Below are 22,401 nucleotides of genomic sequence, written 5' to 3' on the forward strand. Positions count from 1 at the left end.
GTCATTCCACAGTATCTCAATAGGATTGAGATCTGGGCTCTGACTGGGCCACTCCAAAAGGCGGAGTTTGTTCTTCTGAAGCCATTGTGCTGTATATTTGCTGCGATGTTTGGGGTCATTGTCCTGTTGCATCACCCAGCCTCTTCTGAGCTTAAGTTGACGGACAGACACCCTCACATTATCCTGGAGAATTTGATGATAAACTTGTCAATTCATTTTCCCCTCAATGATGGCAAGCTATCCAGGCCCTGATGTGGCAAAGCAGGCCCAAATCATGATGTTCCCTCCACCATACTTTACTGTAGGGATAATGTTTTGATGTTGATATGCAGTGCCCTTTTTACGCCAAATGAAGTTCTGCTTGTTCCTCCCAAATAGTTCAATTTTGGTTTCATCACTCCACAAAACATTTTCCCAGTAACGATGTGGAGTGTCCCAAGCGCTGTTTCGCAAACTTAAGGCATTCAGCAATGTTCTTTTTTGATAGCAGTGGCTTCCTTCTTCGTGTTCTGCCATGGATTCCTTTCTTGTTCAATGTTTTGCATATAGTTGACTCATGAACAGAGATGTTAGCCAGTTCTAATGACTTTTTCCTTTCCTTTCCAAAGACCTTTGCTGTCAATCTAGGGTTCTTCTTTACGTCATTGCTGACTTTGTGTTGTGCTCTTGGGGTCATCTTTGCTGGGTGCCCACTTCTAGGCCGAGTAGCCACAATACCAAATTGTCTCCATTTATAGACAACTTGCCTAACAGTAGACTGATGACGATCTAAAATCTTTGAGATGACTTTCTAACCCTTTTCAGCCTTATGTAGATTAACAATTCTCGATTGTAACTCTTCAGACAGCTCTTTTGTGCGAGGCATGATTCCCATATGGATATGCTTCTTGTCAAAAGCTCAAACTCAAACTTTATAGTGTTTTTTATCAATCGAAGTAATTCTAGGCCATACCTCTGAACTCGTTTCATTAAATGGACCCCAGGTGTGCTAAATTATGACTGCAATAAGCTTTTTAAAAAGTTATTAGCTTAGGATTCACTTACTTTTTCCAACTTTCAGTTTCACAGCTTGAATGCTGTAGGAAGATTTGAAAAGTACTGTACACGCAAGGCACCCCTCAAACATCACATATCTGAAAGAATTCTGAATGAAGGACCAATGCCAACTATTAAATCCAAGAGTATACTTTTTCCACAGACTGCACATCATTCATTTATTCAATTTTCATTAGTGCAGTCAAATTGTCATTGTTTTCCCTTCAATCACCTTTATCTACAGATACTGTTTAAATGAAGATGAATTCTTGATATGTCCACATATGTTAAAAAAGAAAAAAAATTTTTTTGTTTTTTTATCATGTAATATGCCCTGAAGTATCTGTTTCATGTCGCCTGTTATCTGTATATGGTCTAATAAAAACAGTAAATTAACACCATATTTTAAGACAGACACATATACAAAACCTGAAAAAAAAGTTAACATTCCACATAATTCTACAGTCACCTGTTGATACAACAAGCAAAGTTTTTCAGTATGACTTATTTTTTCCTACCAATGACCGATTTATTTTTCTATTGGAAATTATTGGTTACAAAGTCCTTTTAAAATTGAAAAATGGTCTGACACAATTTGTCTTTATATTAATTAAACCTTAAATTTCAATAAGTGCCAACAGACGTTTGCTATCCTCTGAACATGTACTGACTACTATAAGTAAATAAATACTATGTATAGTATTCAAGCCCATTTAGCAATTCTCTAATCAATCCTGTATTGCTAGAAGGTAAACTGGCTCACTGCAGTAACATGCACCTCACTCATGTAAAATCTGACTTACCAGCATTTAGATTTTTATGACAAAAATCCAGACTGGTAAAATGTAATCAAGAAGTAGTAACTGAAGTGTTTATTTTAAAAACAGACATGGTCTAAAGCATATCCTAACACTACAACACTAAACAACATACTGACACAACCTCAATCGACCAAAATTCTCAAAACAGACTTTGTGGCATTATTTGGGCAGTTTCTGCCCTTAGTCACATATACAGTGCATTGGGGGGAAGAATATATAAAAAGAATGCTGTCTCATTACTGACATTAGGTAAGAATAAAAAGTAGGAGTGGCACTGGATGGTTATTATTGTGAAGCCAAACATAGCAGCTGCCATTTGGACTCATTTCTGTTTCAGATTAAATAATAAGCAAAGGACTGAAAACCTAAATGAGACTATTTACCAGAGTTGCTTCAAAAAGGCAATTAGACACACTTAACACTACTGTAGAACTGCCATGGACAATGCCAGTGGGTGCTGTATTTCTAAATTTTTATTCTTTTCATTAGTAAGTGCCATGCACCTGTCCTTCTTCAACCTTAATTAGCCACAAAGCAAATGCCCATGATGTTGCAACTCTAAATTTCTATTTAGGAAATGTGATTTATAATATTTATTTATTTGTAATATAAAAGACTCCCTATTGCCACTGTAAGCAACGCCACCGAATGCCGGTACGAGGTAAATTGTTGTCTCTTTGCTCAGTCTCGCACCTGACAGCATTTACATATCCTTTTTACCTTGACAAATCCTCTCCTGTTGCTGTAATTAACATAAATGGACACTGTTTTGGCCAATACCTAGTTCATGTTACTGAACTGGCCGATTCTGATACCGATTCTGTTTTTTTTTTTTTAAACTTATCCCTTTAAAAAACGGTTTACGTTAAACTCCTGTATAGCCAGATGCGTAGAGATCTTATGTTCTATATTGAAATGTTAGCTTCTATTCTGGCACATACAGTATACCAAATCACAGACACATAATGGTTTGATGGTAGATACTTACTCAAATCATTTAATTTTCTTTTTTTCTAAACAGTGCCTCATAGTATAATTACACCTTTCTTGCTATATTAGATACTTGGCACACTTTGTGAAGAACAGCATCATGTTCTATAAGCTGGGACAGAACATAACTCTTGATGAGCAGCTATTTCCAATGAAGTGTTGACGTGGGTTCACTTGGTACAAGTCAAGCAAAACCAATATGTCTGGAATCAAATTTTGGATATATACTAAAATGTTATTCCCTATTTGAGGAAAGATCCCACTTAATTACCAGGAAAATACTATGGTGTTGAGAATCATTGAGCCTTTCACAGGCAATGAGAGAAATGCAACTGTTGACAAGACTTTCAAATCTGTATGGTACTGTAAATAAAATCAGAAGGGAGCTATCCTCATACCCCACCTTAATTGTGAAAGGCAACATGAGAGATGGTTAAGGCAACAGCCACTGATATAGTTTTGAGACAGTACCAGGTGAGAAAATGCACATGCAACAAGGAAAAAGTGAATGAAGTGCCACTGTTTTGTGCATGAGAGCTGCTCACAAAAGACTTAATAAATCTGCTGATGGGAACAATTTGATAACTGGTCAACAACGCAGCTTATCGTTTACAGACATATTCTTTGAATATGTTTTGATGACTGAAATGTGTTTTTTGCTTTTTACTAATATATACCGAGCAGAATATATTTGCAAATGTATGCTAAAATTGTAAGTAAAAATATATGCAAGTAAGAAACTGTGTGCCCAGAAATTCAAGTAGCACCACACATTCTAAATCAGACTGAGATAAGGACTAGTCCAGGGTATTGTTGAAAATTAATCTTTTTGTTTTTCAGGATACTCCTGCAAAGTGCTTGGGATCATTGTCTACATGAGAAATTACTTTTCATTCAAGCTTCAGTTTTTTAGCAGAACAAAACAAGTTCTCTTGCATTATTTGCTGCTATTTTCCACCATTCACATTCAATTTTAAACAGTCTTGTAATGCTATCACCACTGTACTTCAGAGTAAGTTTTTTTTTTTTTTTAAAATGTGGAGAGTATTACAAATGTGCTATACATAACTCTTTGAACTTTAGCAAAATAGTTTTGTCTTGGTTGCATTTATACATTTAATTATTTATTTACTTGATCGATTATTATCTGTCACGTGAGTCTATACCCTTGTTTTTTATGTTTCTGTTGCTGAATACATGTGAATTTTAAGTTTATCTTCTGTTATTTTAACTACATCAAACCTTAGTCATTGTCTTCTTTTCTATCACCCACCCATACAGGGCAGTGTTATGCAGAGCTCTTGGTATGGCTGAGCCATGCACCATGGCTCCAGTCTCAACCATTGACATGTGTAGCTTTTTCGAAGTAATTTTTGGCCTCTCTGCATCTCGGGTTAGCTTTCACCTCATAGTTGAACTACTGGTACCCACTGAGACATCTAAACATTTAAATATTGTTTTGCACCCTTTCCCCAATTTTGGAATTTGTATTATTTCTATCTCTAATTTCTTTGGAATGACCTGCAGTCTTAATTTTCACCACTGTACTTCAGATTTTACAACATGAATAATGATCCCCTAACTATGAGGGTTTTATCCAGAAAATGTAGCAGTTATTTTAAAGAATAATTTTTTCCACCTACATAAGTTTACAGCAAACAGCATATTTCCTTTTTTTATCTCCTTATTTATTTATTTTTTTTTACCAATATAAACAATATCTCAAAAATACTTTTACACTCTTGGTGGTATAAAATATGTCACAGAAGAAAAATTCAGGACCTGAATAATTTTGTAAGACACTATATCTCAATTATTTTCTGAGCCAAAAAAAATATGAATTTTCTGTTTGGTTCTTACCGCTCCTCATCTGCTTTCATCTGAAAAGCATCCTCTAACCAATCGAGAAGCTTGTGAGTAAATTCACTAACATCTTGCTGTGAAGATAAACGAGATAAAACAAGAATCAGTTAACATGACTGAAAGCTAATGACTTATTGTGGAGATTTGATTTAAATGGAGTTAAGCTCATAGCAAAATAACAAAAATATCAAACTCAGCTCCTTCTAGAATCACAAAAAGTAATATTAATTCAGCCTGTAACATACATAAAAGACTACATAAAATATACATTCTATGTGAAGAAACTTTTTAAAATGACTTGCCTGCTGAGAGTCATTTGACTTGAAAGCTTCTTTAAGAATCTCTACTGCTTTAGAAGGATCAACATATTTTCTTTTCGATCCCACCATTAGAGAGAACAGGCGGCGCAGCTCCCGCATGAATGGCAGATTTCTACGTTCCTATGAAATGTGTAAACACAAATAAAAGTACATGAAGGGAAAAAAATAATACTATACATATTAACCTTCAACAAAACATAAAAGGCTCACTCTGAAAAGTTTTCAGGGCTTATCAATCAAGCACGGCTATCTAAAGATAATGCAGAGAACAAAGAGGGGGTTTAAAACAACATACCCTATAAAGTTTAAAACACTACAGATATTTCAACATTTATCTAAAGAATGATACGTTATGCATGCTATACTACAAAAGTATTAATTTTGTCTTCCAAGTTTAGTTGATATTTACCTTCTGATTACGTGGTAAATCTGTGGTACAAGTCGGAGGTGAATAATGAAGAACAAGTCTTTGAAACTCCAAAAGGTTAAAGAGAGACTGTAATTAAAAGATACAGAAATTAAAAAACACACAAGAAAATGCATATGATAAAACTGAATATGTTTATTTAGAGACAAAATGTACTACAGATCTTTTTGAGTTGAAAATACAAATGATCTCTTTGTTGATGCACCCAAATGGGAATTCTAGACCAATGCCTATATCTGATAAGGTTTGTGTGACCTATCAGCCAATGCTGATATACACATTTGCAAAATACATTAAAAATAAGACTAGATTTGTTTTGATGAGAATTTCAGAGAAACACAAAATTTATTTGTATAACACTTCACTTTTGTATAACAAGTTCAATCATTAAAAATAAAAATAAGCAACATGCCACATTTATCTGGCTACCTGTTAGTTTTATGGGAAATGGTTTTACAGGCTATACTAATAATACTTTTCTCTTTTCTTTTTGATGGAACAAATTCAACAAGAAAAAAAGAGTGAAATGATACTCCTTCGTCAAAGGAGTAAGTACTACCATTTAAGTATAACAATAACTTCTGCAGATCATTTACAGTCATTAAAATAAATGGCTTTTGCTGAACCACATTTAGCTAGCTACCTGATCCTTGGTTTTACAGGCTATAGTCTTAAATGCTACATAATAAATAATTTTCTTTCTTTTTGATGGAATAAACCTAACCACAATTGACAGAAATAAATTTCTAAAAATGATAAAAGCATATAATGATAAAGATAACGTTTTTTGGAAGTTTATCATTCCATTTTTTAGCATGAGGGGGAAGTTTTTCTTAATGAAAAAGAGCATCTCCTCCTTGTCACAGGAAATTCTGTTTCTGTTTACATTTACCACATTAGTAGATTCGGCTGACAGGAAATTGAGTGCTACTGTAGTAATGGCAGGGGGCAGACTCCATTTGTTATTCCAGTACTACAGTCGATTTTCATTCCTTCTAAGAGAAATCCCTTCACCTGCCAAATAACAGACAGACCTGCATTTTGTTTTTTACCAGGGCTTTCAGATTAAGGTTAGAATCTTAATGATCTTAAAAATAGGTAAACAGTACTCAAATATAGGGTAAAAATATAGGAATGCACGTCTGTACTGTATGTTCGGTTTATAAAATATTTTATTATTATTACTTTTACTTTTTGTCCTGTAAAGTTTGAAGTGCTTAAGTCACAAATTATTACTTAAGAGACTTGGGTAAAAACCATGGGTTTAATGAACATGACTGTCTTTATAAAAAGCAATACAATAAAAGAGAAACAAGACACAAATTACACTCTCTTTCACCAAGATAAGGTAAACAAACAAAACTGTCTGTGACTGCTCAAGCAAAGCAAACTCAGTCATTACTACTTTTTTCTTTTTTTACAGCTTCTTTTTTCCAACAGGCCAGAGGACCTTATATCCCTGTGTGTCTTTTCCACTCACTTCTGGAGCCATTTGACTATTTTCTTAAATTGTCAGTGTATGTTTTCTTCAAGAATTTTGATGCACATATCAAACAGCATAACAGTCCCCATGTCATTTATCTGAGCCCTTTTCTGCTGTTGACAATCTACCTGAAAGTCACTTGTTTGCTCCGTGTTCAATGCTCACTCCATCTGAGCCTGTAATATTTTGAGTGCCGATGATTTTACCTCTGCAATGAAATAATGGCCCTTCTACCTCAAGTTTACATTGGTGGCAATGCAGTACATGGATTCTGTGCAATTCTCCCTGAAATTATTATTTACAGCCTCCAAGATGGTGCTTTTACTGGTTTTGATTCTGAAGTCAGTATAAACACTCTTAATAAACAGTCATTTTAATGCATTAACTGAGGGGAATCACATTAAATGCCAAGCCTTCATCCTGGCAAATTAATCTTGTCCAGTGTTCAAATACAGTGAGGTTTTTGATTATGTTCTTGATCAAACCCCACTGAATAGACATTAGAATTGCAGACAACTCAAAATCAGCAGCATATTGCCCAAGGACTCTCTTCTGCTCTAGCAAGCTTTGCAGCATATACAGTATAATGTGGCATTCATCTAGTAGTAAAATTATGCCGAAGCATTTTCAACTACATACCAAGTTCTGTTTGTATATTACTGAGACAAGAGTTGGCTAATTACAAATGCCAATTGCTATTATTTCTGACATGCTGAGCTGGTACAGTACACTGTTATTCAAAACAAGCTGTTATGTATGAGCCATACAGGGCAAACCTACCATCCCACATTGTTCCATAGACTTTACATTGTTATATGCATTGTCTTGTGGTACTATATGACCGTTCTTTTTGGGTGTTTTACACTTTTCTTTTAGACACCACAGAGTGTGCAGCATCTGTATATGATCCTGACCATTCTTGGGCATGCAAGATTGCTTTCAGTAATTCAAAAATGTTGTTGATCCACTGAGCAGTTAAACTAAGCATACTCATAGGACTTGTAAGTGAAAAAGCTTATGGTTGTGACACTGACAGAAAGAAGCTTGTGCACATGACTTGCTAGTATACTATGTAGCTCTGGTGAAGTGCTACTTTAGACAATTAACAATGATTGTGTGTTTTGTAATAGGCCTTAATTTTCTCAAGCAGCCTTCAAAAACCAATGCCTTCTACAATAGAAAATGGTTGATCATAAACAGCAATAAATCCCTTCACCTTTGCACCAATTGTTTTAGCCTTTGAAACAACTTTGACAAATTAATTAGATTTTTTAAGAAAATGATCAACAGGAGGAGGAACTGCAGCTTTTGAATTTGTGTGTGGTGATGTAGGATTCTCCTCTTTTGCTCTGAGGAATTCTGTATATTTGTGGCATGTCTTCAAGTGTGTAATTAAGCTGAAGGCACTGAAATTGCACACTTTAGTCTCTCCACTGAAGACATTAGTCAAACAAGTGTTATAAATGGTGTATTTTATGCCGCTCTCACTTTGGAAAACTTCCACACTGCAGAGTTGCTTAAGTATCTTTGTCAACCACAACACAATGAACTCATCATCAAATATTGGTACTTTTTAAAATTATTGATTAAATCTAATCATAGGTCCGATGACAATAAAATTATTTTAACCCATTATCTGTCGATACAGATATTACTCCTATGTTATCACACATCCCTAATCTCTTAAGTAATGGTGCTTTTATTCTGCATTTCAATATTTTGTGAAACTGAAAAAATTCAATTTTACAGTACAATGGATAAGTAGTATTATTAAGAACTTGATAAATACATTTGTTTGACCAAGGTTCACATGAACTTGTTCCACCGACATTTGATCAACCCCAGTGACTCTGCTTACAGCAATTTGACATTACCGTGAGTACACATTCCCATAACCAGCAAGGAAATCTTTACATCATAATTACTAAGCAGAAAAAAACTCTTTGAAAGATTACTGGATAAATAAGAGATACCCAATAAAATAAATATGTGAGGAACAAAGGGAAATTTAAAACATAATATCAAATATAAAGCCTGCCAAACTTTTAAAGAGACTAAATAAATAGCTCAGCACCTCCAAAAAATCTGGTCTAGGGAAAATAGGTTAAGGTTTGACAAGGAAAGGTTTCTAAGTAAAGGGCTTATGTAAAAATAAATACAATACTTAAAGGCACCGAAATTATGGTTTTTAAGACCAAAAGCTATTTTTCAAAGTTGCATTATAAAAGTGTTTCTGACATTTGATTTGATGGTTAGATACAGTAAATCTAATAAAATATCCATAGAGTGCATTCTGATTATCATAATAAATAATTAAAACAAGTAGATGTCTATCACTAGTCTGTAGTAATGAAAGAGGGCAACAGAGAACAACTTTTAAGTTTGTTGTTTGACCTTAAAGAATTAAATTACATGGTACTTGCAACTAACATGTGATTATGTATCTTAGGTTTCGGTGTCTCTTGGACAGATTTCAATAACATAGCTTGTTACTCAACATTACCTACTGCTAAATTTAAATTTGATATAAAGTATATAGTTTGAAAAGCCATCTTAAAATTACCACATACAGCTTGCCAAATATTTGTTTTATAATGACAGATCCACTAAGAAATGTTGATACCTCAGAGGGTAAGACTTGCATCAAGTCGTGCCAAATGTTTTCTGACATAGTTTAAGTATGTAAAAACAAGTGTATTAACCTTCTACTGCTCTTAACTACAAGACCAGAACATCAAATTGATTTGAAAACTAATTGATTTTCTTTTTTAAAAAAATGGAAAATGTGCTAAATAAAAACTTCTGTTAAAAAAAAATATTGACAATAAGAATATAAGATGCCTTGTGTCTTTTCTTTTAAATAAAATTATTTTTTACTTAACGACTAAACAAGAATTATTTGGGTGCATTTGCATCAAGTGGTCTCAGCTGTAGGCCAGCGATGCTTTGGCAGCAACTGAGCTAATGCTATAAAAATTTATATGTAACTACTAACAAATGACAAACTTTAAGATTAGTCACCATGTAGAGCCTATTAAAGAAACACTAAAGGAAAAATAATGGTAATTAGTGGATCCATGTAACCCTCAACACTAGTACTTTCCACCTATAATGAAGTCAAAGTGAAACTCATTGGAAGTGTTTATACCTGTTTCCAAGTACTGTAGTTCATTTTTGTTTAGGATGTTTTATTCTTCTTGCCTCTTTGAACATTAAATTGGACAAAGCAAACACTAACATCTTTGATTTGACAGAAAAATAAAGCCTAAGCCCTAACCAAGCACATTTTTGACGGTTATTCATAATTGCAGATCATTTTGATTCACCAGTGTTAATTAATGGTATACTTTATAATCATTTCTCAGTATATATGAATTAATATGAGCGCTATTATGACACAGTAGGTACTGCTGCTCCCAATAGACAAGTCAGTTAACTTTTGCATGAAATTTGTAAATTTTCCCTTTGTCTAGAGATTTTTTTTGTTCAGAAAATCATGTTTTGTCTTACAGCCCAAAGACTTGTTAAGCTGATAGGAAAGACTAATCTGGTCCTGTATGAATGTGGAAGTGTAGCTGAGTATACCCAGAAATGGGTTGATTTTCCATCTGCGAATGGTTTTTACCTTGAAGTCAATGCTGTTGAGAACAGACACTTTAAAACACACCAGGGCAAAGATATGCTTTTCAAATAAGACAAGAGAATTTGGAAAGTATGGGGCTGGTGAACATTGACTGCATTTGGTAAAAATCTTATCAAGAATGTATCCAAGATAATGAATTTTTTTTAAATAAGCCAATAATGAGAAAAATTTACTCATCAGACTAAAAGCCAAGTTTGCAATAAATAAATAAATTCTTTTAAGGCTTATTTTCTTGTCAGAAAAAAACAAAACTGCACAATACTGTTCAAAGCAACCAGTAGCATGCACTTTCATGTCATGTTGTTGGCAATACATGTTACATTACTGATGCTTTTTTTGAGCACTCACTCACATTGTCACTCTCTAATGACAACAGAAAATTCTCTGTGCAAAACCTGACAGTGCAAAATGTCAGAAATCGACAATATCCAATACATTTTCTGCAGAGGATTTCTTTTGATGAGAGCAACTGTTGGTATTTTGATGTCATTTGATGAGGATAATGATTGTGATTCAGCTTTATCCTATGGCCTTTACTGCCATCTAATGGATTAAACTAAACACATTCTAGTCAGCCTCTCTTGACATTTATCCTTCTACCCCATTTATTTTGACTTTTGTCAACACCTGCCTTCTACCCTTGATGTTGAATTGTTTGCAAATGCCTTGAAAGTAATAATTAAAACAACATGCCAGTAAAAAAACTGCAATTACAGACAACTAAAAAAGTACTAGTGAGAGAGAGATAATTCATAAACCTTAAAACAGAGTGAAAGAAAACATGAAAACCTTTCAAATAGTTACTGGGCTTTCAAAGGAATCCAGGTCCTAGGATTGAGGCAATGGTATATTGCTTCTTAGAAATAAAATGATTGGAGAGATTGCAAAAAAGAAATAATAGAAATAGTCTTCCTTTTGCTGAAGAGGCTTACCTGAATGACTGCACTGAACCAGCAAGTATTTCCCACATTCTTTAAACCAACTGGACAGTTGTCAATTCTTTTTCTGTCATGGGGGTTTGGGGAATCAGTCCATACTTCTGTATGCGTTCTTTTCAAGCTAGCTTTATTTTCTGCTATGCTGGCCTCTAATACTCTGTCAAGAGGAAGGAAGTTCAATAACAGCCTAATGTTAAAATCATATAATCATCTACATTTTAGTATCACATTTGTTGCTATGGTAAACAGTACTCTTCACATGAATGTTACAAAGCAGCATTTGCAATTTCACTTCAATGCAGTGTTAACCCAGTTTTATACTGCTTTCATATCAAGTGCAAATGACACTTAAAAATTCTTTGGTCTATAACTTGTGTAATTAAAGCATTTAGCACATTGTGCGAGTAATGGCAAAGCAAAATTGAAACAACCAAATCACACATTAATAAGTGAAATATTTTTTGCTAGAAAAGCCATCCCCATTTCACTGTCACTTGCTGGAATGACAATATGTATTTGAACAGAATTTATTTACACAAGGTCGAAACCACAAACAAATCATTATTGTAATGGTGGATATCAAGCATACCTGAACATATACCAACGATCCTGAGAGTTTTTCTGTGTAAAGCAACCAAACTTTTGAAGTAGAGAAAACCTACAGCATATAGACCAGAACATGCTTGTTCAACTTTAAAGAATATTTTATTAAAGGCAAATAAATTAACTGTTCTGAAGCTATGAAAATATTTGGATCAGATGCTCCTTCCACTGTTCAGTTATATGATCCTTTAATAAGACAAAGTACTTTTTGACATGATTTGATATGTAATGTATGAACTGCAGTGAAAGTCAAAATTATTTCAGAAATGTGTAAACAATAGTAGGATCATTGAGCAAAAGTATCTGACATACAATAACAACAACGGCAGTGTGTAAATGCTCAGATAATCTGAAGACTTTACAGCATGTTGCTAAGAATATACAGAACACATTTGTGAAATTACGCACTAATTATCCACAAGTATGGTTACAGTGCTTGCCATGATGGCCTATTATCAAGTTAGTTTAAAAAAAAAAAAAAAAAAAAAAAAAAAAAACAGCATAAGAAAAAGCCACACTTTCACTTGTGTAAGAGTATGAGGGGAGGGTCCAATTGACATGCTACTTGCAAATAACTGTTACTATATGTTATTGCAGAACATTATTCTATCTACCAACAACAGAGGAAGAAAAGTTACTTACTCACCTGCTAATTGCTTGCTCCTCATCGGTTATTCCTGTCTCCCGGAATGCTCTGTTTGACTCCTCCAAACTAAGGGCTATAGCTCTTTGAAGGTCATCCTTGTCATCACCAGTAAGATCAATTATACCTAAAATTGCAGTTTATTTTTTTATCAATATATTCAAGATAAAGACAAACCAGCTAAGCATTATAAGTATTTATACAAGTCAAAAAATGCATTTTATGCACTAAATCATTCAGATCCAAAATTATGTTACAAGGTTGGGAAACACAAATTATTTAATTACCATTATCTTCATTACAGTGACAGTTCTAAAATTATATACTGTCTGTGTAACAAGTAAAGACAATTAGTTTAGACAAGCAATATGTCATTTTCAAATTATTATTTGACAAAATATAAATCATTTCTACTTCATTGGTCGTTTAAACCAATTTAGTTAATTCAAACATTCTGCTAATTATAACATAACAACATTCACAATTCCATTTAATTAAATTCAGGATTGAAGGGCACAAGGCTATAAACAAAGATTTGCCAGCCCACCGCAGGACTCACTCTTACACCAAGCCAATTTAGAATCACCAATAAATGTAATGCATACAGTACATCTCTGGAAAGTGGAGTAGGATCCCGATTACAGAGTTCACAGGTATAATACAAGTAGACATAGAAAGAACATGCAAACATTACAGAGATATCAATCAGATGCTGGGTTCAAATCCAGAAGACTGAACACATGAGGCAGCATTTTTAATCATTGTGCTGCTCTGCTGTCAATTACACAGTTTAATAATAAACAGTGATTAGGATATTTGCATCCATTGCTTTGCATTATTTCAGTACTGCATGATTTCAGTTATTAATTACTTCAAGTATCTAAACTGTTAGGTAAGCTTTTCAATTTTTAAAGGAAAGAAATATAAATTTAACAATATGTGAATTCCAATGTAAATGGTATCTGATAGTGAGAACAATTAAACATCTACTTTAAGAGCTTGGGGCAGTTTTTCCAAACTCTTTACATAAAGAAAATCAGAAAGTTTTTTTTGGCTTTGCACGATACAGCGATCCCTCGCTATATCGCGCTTCGCCTTTCGCGGCTTCACTCCATCGCGGATTTTATATGTAAGCATATTTAAATATATATTGCGGATTTTTTGCTGGTTCGCGGATTTCTGCGGACAATGGGTCTTTTAATTTCTGGTACATGCTTCCTCAGTTGGTTTGCCCAGTTGATTTCATACAAGGGACGCTATTGGCAGATGGCTGAGAAGCTAGATTGCTTACTCTTCTCTCTCTCTTGCGCTGACTTTCTCTGATCCTGATGTATGGGGATTGAGCAGGGGGGCTGTTCGCATACCTAGACGATACGGACGCTCGTCTAAAAATGCTGAAAGATTATCTTCACGTTGCTATCTTTTGTGCAGCTGCTTCCTGAAACGACATGCTGCACGGTGCTTCGCATACTTAAAAGCTCGAAGGGCACGTATTGATTTTTGACTGAAAAACAAACTCTGTCTCTCTCTCTCTCTCTCTCCCTGCTCCTGACGGAGGGGGTGTGAGCTGCCGCCTTCAACAGCTTTGTGCAGCGGTGCTTCGCATACTTAAAAGCCAAACAGCCCTATTGATTTGTTTGCTAGAGATTGTTTTCTCTATCTATGTGACATTCTGTGCTCCTGACACGCACTCCTTTGAAGAAGAAGATATGTTTGCATTCTTTTAATTGTGAGACAGAACTGTCATCTCTGTCTTGTCATGGAGCACAGTTTAAACTTTTGAAAAAGAGACAAATGTTTGTTTGCAGTGTTTGAATAACGTTCCTGTCTCTCTACAACCTCCTGTGTTTCTGCGCAAATCTGTGACCCAAGCATGACAATATAAAAATAACCATATAAACATATGGTTTCTACTTTGCGGATTTTCTTATTTCGCAGGTGGCTCTGGAACGCAACCCCCGCGATGGAGGAGGGATTACTGTATATAATATCCTAAATGTGAAAAGAAGTCATTCTTTTAACAATTTAACAGACACTGTCCTGTTGGTGACAACTCAACCATTGTTTTATATATATATATATATATATATATATATATATATATATAAAAAAGAAAATCCTGGAATGGAAAGCAAATGCAAGGCTACGATACATGATAATCTCGAAAAACATTTTAAAGACCCACGAGACCAAGGAGACTTGCCACGGTGCGTCTCGCGGGGACCGTAAACATGAGACTTGGTGCAAAGAGATTGTCCCAGGGCCGTAGCAAAAAGGACAGCGGCTGTACAGGCTTTAAAAAGATCGAAGGGCAGCGCAACAACAGCTGCCCCAACCGAACACGAGCAGCGTTATACATCCTGAAAGATAGAATTCAAACACGCCCGGGGCCAGTAATAAAAGACAGGTACTGCTTTTACAACGTCACGCGAGACCAGGCAGTGAGCCATCATTTAAAACAAGTCAACAGACCTCTAAGCTAGCAGTTGTTGGATTGCTTTTGGCAGGCAAGCATCATGTGTTCCCAGCTGTTAAAACAACGACATGCGACAGGCAGAAGAGGCAGCTAGCAAGCAGCAAAAAGACAGCAAATGATCCAAAGGCATATCCTTAGCATACGTTCAGCCGCAACGCCCTTCACAACACGAGCAGCGTTATATGTCTGGGAAGAAAGAGATGTAACTACGCACTGGGCAGGAAATTAAAAACTTTTGTAAAATACTTGTTTCTTTAAGTAAAAGTGAAAATAATGCATATGTAACAATTCACAAGAAAATAACAATCTCTCTAAATTGTAGATTGCCTGCCTAAGGTAAAGTCATCCCTGATGAATGGGGACGTGGGAATGAGGGGTCCTTTCATCGGATTAGCGCTATTTCAGATGTGGAATGGCAAAATGGGGGACCTGCGAGACCAAAGATATGCCCTACTTGCAATCTATCAAATAGGACAATAGGCAGCAAAACATTCAGTCTTGTGAAGGATTTGAGCACACACAGATCCAGGGCTCTCAGTGCATATAAAGCGTATAAGGGCAAGAGACTCAAATGCGTTGGACAGAAAAAAGAGCAAAAAAGAATAATCGAGGTGCAAATTCAGAAAATAAGGAAAGTAATTATCAGCCCGGAACAAGTGGAATTTGAAAAAAAAGCACATCCAATCCAGCTCAGAATTAAAAGACAATGAGTAAAAGAAAGTAGAACTTCATAAAGACGTTTACAAACGTTGGCGCTAAACACATGCAGAGCAGGTTAGAGACTATGAAACCAGTGAAATTAGAAAGGCTCAAAAACAAAAAAAAAAAAACTGCGCTATACACGTGGAGAAAGTTAAAGGATATGAATGTAAGAAAATTAGAAAATATAAAAAAAAGAAAGTAAAGATCGCAGTAGCGCAAACAAACAAAATGCCTCATTTAACTATGCACCAGTCTAACTTTGGTTTTGCACAATAATTACTACACTATTGCACCTTAGCACTTAATTCTACTTTATTCACATAATTGTACTTATTTATTATGTTCTACTACTAGGGGACTCTGCCCCCTGCTCGCTTCGCTCGCCAACCCCTGGTGTTGGATAACCCGAAATACATTGATGTATGTATGAGATATATTGGAGTGTAAAGGTGTAGATGACAAACAAAGGAAGTAAAGAACCCATAGCATGGCACATTAGAAAGATTTATTGGAATATTTCTTTATACACAACATTTGTAGTAAAGATGGTGTGTTGTCCTTGAATGAGTTTTCCTTGGTATGGAGTATCTATTACTTTAACTTTAATGTCAGATGAACGCCGAACTCAAATGTCTATGCGTTGGAAGATAGGTTTGTTGGTTCCATCAGGACGTAAATGCAGGACAATATCGCAGTCAAATGGAGGCTCAGCATCTTTACTTTGAAAGACAATTGCAACTTCATTAACGATGGGAAGATTGTATCGTCTTGGATCTTGTTCTTTGTCCTTTATTAACACTAAAGCAATTGTAGTTGGCGCTACACCTTTTGCTTCTGCTTTTGTATTGGCCTCTCTTTCAACCTCATGTAGCATTTTTATAGACATAGCTAATGGGTGATTGTTTATGACTTCAGCGACGTTTCTCATTATCAGTTCTGTACATTGCTTGTTTTCAGGAAGGTTCATTCATTGATAGATTGCGTCATCTGGATCTAACACGTAGATTTGTGCATATTTCCATCGTGATTTGGTTCAGGGTGCACTGTTCCAATCCGATGTAATATTTGTCCACATACGCGAAAGCAGTATGGGCCATTGCCAGCTGGTGGCCTGATATTTACCCCGGTAGATGCAAAAGCAAATGAACTATTGTAGGATCTAATGCAGTCCATAAAGTTTTTACTTTCGGGTACATTGTTAGTTAGAAGCTTCCGTAGATATTCAGGATATTCATTTAAAGGAGGCAGTCTAACCTGACCCTTTTGACAACAACGTGTAAACTCATTAGTTGTATTGCCAGTTGTTTCTTCAGGGAAGTTAAGTGAATGACAATGACAGCAAATGATATTCATTAATCCTAATGAATGTTCACTAATAGTGGACTCATTACAGAATGCGTTGTCAGCTAATTGGCGGAATTGTTTAGTGGCCGTTTGTCGTTCCTTTCTTTGCCGTTTATCTATTGACTCTGCTGTTTGAGAGGTGCGTTGTAGGCGCCTGCGTTCATTAATTGTATTCAGGCGGGCTCGCTTCTGTATGTCCGTTAGTTGAGATGTTTCGTTTTGGAGCCGTGACTCCTTTGGTTGCGTTGTTTGAGAAGCGCGTTGTAGGCGCCTGCGTTCATTTTTTTTTACCAGACGGGCTCGTTTTTGTAGCCCCGTCAGTCAAGCTCTTTCTTTTTGGAGCCGTGACTGCTTTGCTTGCGGCATTTCAGACGCGTGCTGTAGGCACCTGCGTTCATTGATTTTATCCAGGCGGGCTCGTTTTTGAATTTCCGTCAGTTGTGGCCTTTCGTTTTGAACCCGTGCCTGCTTTGCTTCCGCAGTTTCAGACGCACGTTGTAGGTGTCTATGTTCATTGTATTTGTCCATGCGGGCTCGTTTTTGTAGCTCCGTTAGTCGAGCTGTTTGGCTTTGCAGCCGAGACAGTTTTGCTTCCGCGGTTTCAGACGCGTGTTGTAGGCGCCTACATTTATTGTTTTTATCCATGCGGGCTCGCTTTTGTAGCTCCGTTAGTTGAGCTGGATCGTTTTGGAGCCGTGACTGTGACTCCATTAGTTATCCGTTGTCTACCGTTAGTAATATGGATAATTGCACTTACTGTTAATACGGAGCGTTTTCTGTGGTTGTACTGTTAATAATGCATCACTGCAATGTGATTCACATATGCTATATGGTTTGGACGTGTGAGGATGCTGTACGTTTAATACGGAGAGTTTGTTTATTCTTATTACCCGGACCATGCTGTGTAGTGTGGATGTTTAGTTCAGAAGCACGTTGTAGGCGCCTGCGCCTTTCGTACTCTCTTTGTGGACCTTTGCGGACTCCGTAGTGTCTTCTGTTTGACTCTGGGGTGCAGTGCAGAATCCTCTTTTCTGTGTGGCGTTAGTTGAGCTATTTCGTTTTTGAGCCGTGACTCCTTCGTTAGTTGAGCTCTTTCGTTTTTGAGCCGTGACTCCTTCGTTCGCGGTGGATCAGACTTCGCTTGCAGTTTATGAGACTTGCACTGTAGGCGCCTGCGCACTATATCTCCTGCGTCCATCGCCGTGTACCTGGGTCCGTGCCTTCCGGTTTACCATTCTCGGTTAGTAATATGGATACTGTTACCTTTCAATCTATGACTTTTTGTTAATCCAACTGATATTCTTCTAACTTTGTACAGTTTTTGATAAGTGGATCAGGATGCATTTCACTGCGTGCTGTCCTGTATAACTATGCATGTGACAAATAAAGAATCTTGAGAATTTCAAAAACAGAGTTTACCGCACATACATTTATTGGTTACTTTGTTCATGTATATATATTTATCTGTCTGCTTATTTAAAAAGCTACATTTACCCCAGGAGTCAAAAACGTTCTGTCTAGACCATGTACAAAAACCTAGACAAAAGCTGGGGTATCGCCTTGGTAACCCCATGTACATTTGGAACTGTGAGAGGAAAACAGCACGACTTTACAGACAGGAGTCCAATACAGAACTCTACTTACTTTTTTACTTTGTAAAAAAAAAAATGATTAACTGCTGATGATGTAGATCGTTTTGTCTGTGCTGAAATTCCAAACAGAGAAACCTATCCTGACCTCATTAAAAAGATTCAGCATATTGGGACTCGCAAGATTACAAATATTGTTTTTACAGAAGTTCTGAAATAAAAGTGAAACTAATGAAATAGCAACAATTCAAAGAAAAAAAAAATCTTAAAAGTGTATATCCAGAAAACCAAACGCAGGGGGTTGGTGAGCAAAGCCCCCTACTATATATATATAAAACCTAAACTGCCTGGTAATATGTTTTAACTATGTAACAAGCATAAAAACACAAATCTGTACTGCTAAATTCTTTACAAAAGTAGTCTAATCATTCAAAAACAAAGCTAAATGACAGCACATGCGCACAATAAACAGGAAAAAGGCAGGAATCATTATATTAAAGTTATTGTATTTGCTTTCTTCTGTTATCATTATAATGAAGTTTCCGTTAAAGGTTTATGTAGGATTCAAGCATATGAAATACAAAGTGATTCTTAACAGCCTTACTCCTGCATTTTGTCCATATACAGGTGGTTTGCAAGTTGTGGTGGTCTCAGCTTAAAACAATTCTGTAGATATGAAGTAGCACATAAACACAAAAATGTTTATTTTCAAATGAATTCCAATTAATTTTCCTCTAGTAACTTCCGTTTTCTTAATTACAAATGAAGCAATCTAGTTGTGACACTAATGATTACATAGCAACCCACCATTAATGTAGAAGCATAGTACAGTACAATACAAACTTTACAATCATTCTCAATCATTTTCTGCTTGTATGCAAACATTTTATTGAAAGCAACCAGTGGCATCCAACAACTATGCAAATACTATAAGCAGAGTCTCAGATAGGTAGCTAGATCATCAACTGACTGTTTACTGAAGCAGTAAAATCTGCTGCCTATAATTCTCAGAATCCTAAGTACATGTCCCAGCCTAGATGTCTCATTGAATATAGCAGCTGGGGGTGGGAATACTGTTGGCGCATCTCACAGCTGTTAGTTAGTGGGGGGTTTGTGTACCGTTATTAGGTCTTTACCAGCTCCATAAGGTACTGAATCAGTATCAGAAACAGCACAAGTTCTAAGAAAAAGGTTGACATATTGTATATACCCAGGGTTTAAAACGGAGTTTAAATTATTGATACTGGATGATTTATACTACAATAACATTGCTTTACTGACATTCACCGACACAGATTAATATATGAAGAAATGCTAGGGATACTCTGATTGCTTGGCCACTGATTGAAATTAACATATTTTCAATAAAAACACACCCAATCAGTGATTCGTAAAAAGGGTGATAACAAAAACCATCATTTTCAGCTTTTCTAGGCTTTACGGTAATTTAGCTGCAGTGCTCATTTACGCAAAGTATTACATTACCTATCACAAGTCTTTTTTTTTTTTTTTTTTTTTTTTTAAAAGCAGCAAATGTTGTGCAGTGTAAACAAAGAGTAGCAAATGGAAGCTTGTTTTATCAGTGAATGAGAGGCGATTCATATATGCCTTTACATTAAAGAAAGTAGAGTAATAAACTGAAAAAAAGTATTTGGAGAAGTTGTCTTGTGCATTTAGACAAATGGCAAGAGAGCTATTTTAAGGAATTCAGACCCTTGTTTTGTCCTTTAAATTAAAGCAGACACTGCTTAAGTTTGAAAAGTGTGCTTGTTTAAAATGCAGCAGTTCACACTTTTGACTGGAAAAAAACGATAAAGATTAATTTGAAATTGCTGCGTGGCAAACAATAGGCTTTTTATTGTGTTTACTGTTTGTTGCAGTGTGTCATACAGCATTAGTTTTGGAAAGAAACAAGTCTCTCTATTATATAAAAAAAAATCTTGAGACGAGACTTTGTGCCAAGAGATGAATTAAAAACCTAACAGGTCCAAGCAGGGGTGGAAATAAAAGACAAACTGTAGAAGAAGAAAAGACTAAGAGTGGAAGACAAAGTAGAACATCGAAAATAGGTTCAAAAACGCTGGAGCGATACACATGCAGAGCAGTTTAAAGATTATGAAAGTGCTAAAATTCAAAAGTCTCAAAAAAACTGATAGTAAAGATTGCATTAGCGCTAATAAACAAATTATTACTCTGTAAAATAACGGAACAGGGAAAAGAGATGGAATATATGGACATAGGTGATATGACAGAGCTACTACAAGTTTAATTTCAAAGAAACCATAATTAAGTCAGGTTTATATTTATGATCACTGAGAAGCGATGCAACATAGAATCGAAAAGAGTTAAACGATCGGACGTATTAGAAATTCTACCGCCAATAACGGATACACAGGGGCAGGTTAGCGAAGCGAGCGGGGGCAGAATCCCCTAGTTCTACATAATTAAAATGGTAATCCATATTTTATAATAACACCTCAAGAATTACGAATGTCTAATTGATACACTGAAGAAGAAAAAAAAAACACATCTGTGTAAATATAGTAATGTATATTTTAACAACAAAAAGCTGTTGTGCAATTAACGATTTAAAATGATTACAACATGTATATTTACAGTTGAATTCGAAGGTTTACATTCACTTTGGGTGAATTCCTTAAAAGTCATTTTATAACCTTCTCCACAGATTTTATACTAACAGACTATAATTGGGCATATTGTTTACGACATTTGCTTTGTGCAGGGAGAAAGTAATTGTTTCAATAATGTTCAAAGACATATTATTTCACTTTTAATTCACTATATCACAATTCCAGTGGGGTTATAAAGCGATTTTTAAAGAATTCACCCTAGGTGTATAGAAACTTCTGTCGTCGACTGTACACTTCAGCAATATTTTTGTACATATTTTATTAGTTAAAGGATATATTTTAAGAATTTTTTATTTATTTTCATATTTTATGGTCACTGAACAATAAGCCTACAGAATTTAATTTTGTTAATAAAAAATTCAACAGTTAACACCTGTGATATATAGTTTAAAAATACACTTTAATATAAAACATAAGGCTTCAATGCGTTTAGTTATGCAGGAGATTAGACTAAAAAATGTTTAAAGGGATAAAGAAAAATAGCAACAGGTATTGGAATCGGCCAATCAAGTAACATGAAATCAGTGATCAGTATCGGCCTTAACACTAGAATCCCTGAAGCCTATGAAAAAAGTCGTAATGCCGTACCACCTTAAATTCCTTCACACCTCTCTTTCAGCATCTTTGTTTTGTAAATGTGTCAATCAGCACAAGCAGTAAATTGCCTGCTATCCCATCCCCATTCACACAGCTGAAGTTCTCCCAGCTCAAGTCTCTTTACCAGGGTGTGAGATGCCTGGAATTGTATAGGGTAAATAATATATTGTTATTTGGAATACATCCATTTCATGTGTGTTCCGTGTCTACAATGATCTGGGTGAATGTAGGATGACAGGAAATGTGAGGCAAGAAAAGTTGAACAATAATAACTAA

The 22,401-nt window shown here is 35.5% G+C and overlaps 1 protein-coding gene across 6 annotated transcripts in view; it reads right to left on the minus strand.

The window, feature by feature from the left end:
* usp25 (ubiquitin specific peptidase 25) overlaps positions 1–22,401 on the minus strand; it is a 201,483-nt gene that overhangs the window by 135,162 nt on the left and 43,920 nt on the right. For 3 of the 6 annotated variants that reach the window (XM_051927070.1, XM_051927073.1, XM_051927074.1), the window contains exons 4-8: positions 12,770–12,893; positions 11,515–11,677; positions 5,439–5,525; positions 5,012–5,149; positions 4,707–4,783 (exon numbers count right to left, since the gene is read on the minus strand). In XM_051927070.1, the coding sequence (XP_051783030.1) occupies positions 4,707–4,783; positions 5,012–5,149; positions 5,439–5,525; positions 11,515–11,677; positions 12,770–12,893 (589 nt within the window). Of the gene's footprint in view, positions 1–4,706; positions 4,784–5,007; positions 5,150–5,239; positions 5,280–5,438; positions 5,526–11,514; positions 11,678–12,765; positions 12,894–22,401 lie in introns of those variants that run through there. The other 3 variants (XM_051927072.1, XM_051927075.1, XM_051927076.1) reach the window with 3 other exon arrangements.

The sequence above is a fragment of the Erpetoichthys calabaricus genome, chromosome 4 (genome assembly GCF_900747795.2).
Source record: "Erpetoichthys calabaricus chromosome 4, fErpCal1.3, whole genome shotgun sequence".
NCBI lineage: Eukaryota > Metazoa > Chordata > Cladistia > Polypteriformes > Polypteridae > Erpetoichthys > Erpetoichthys calabaricus.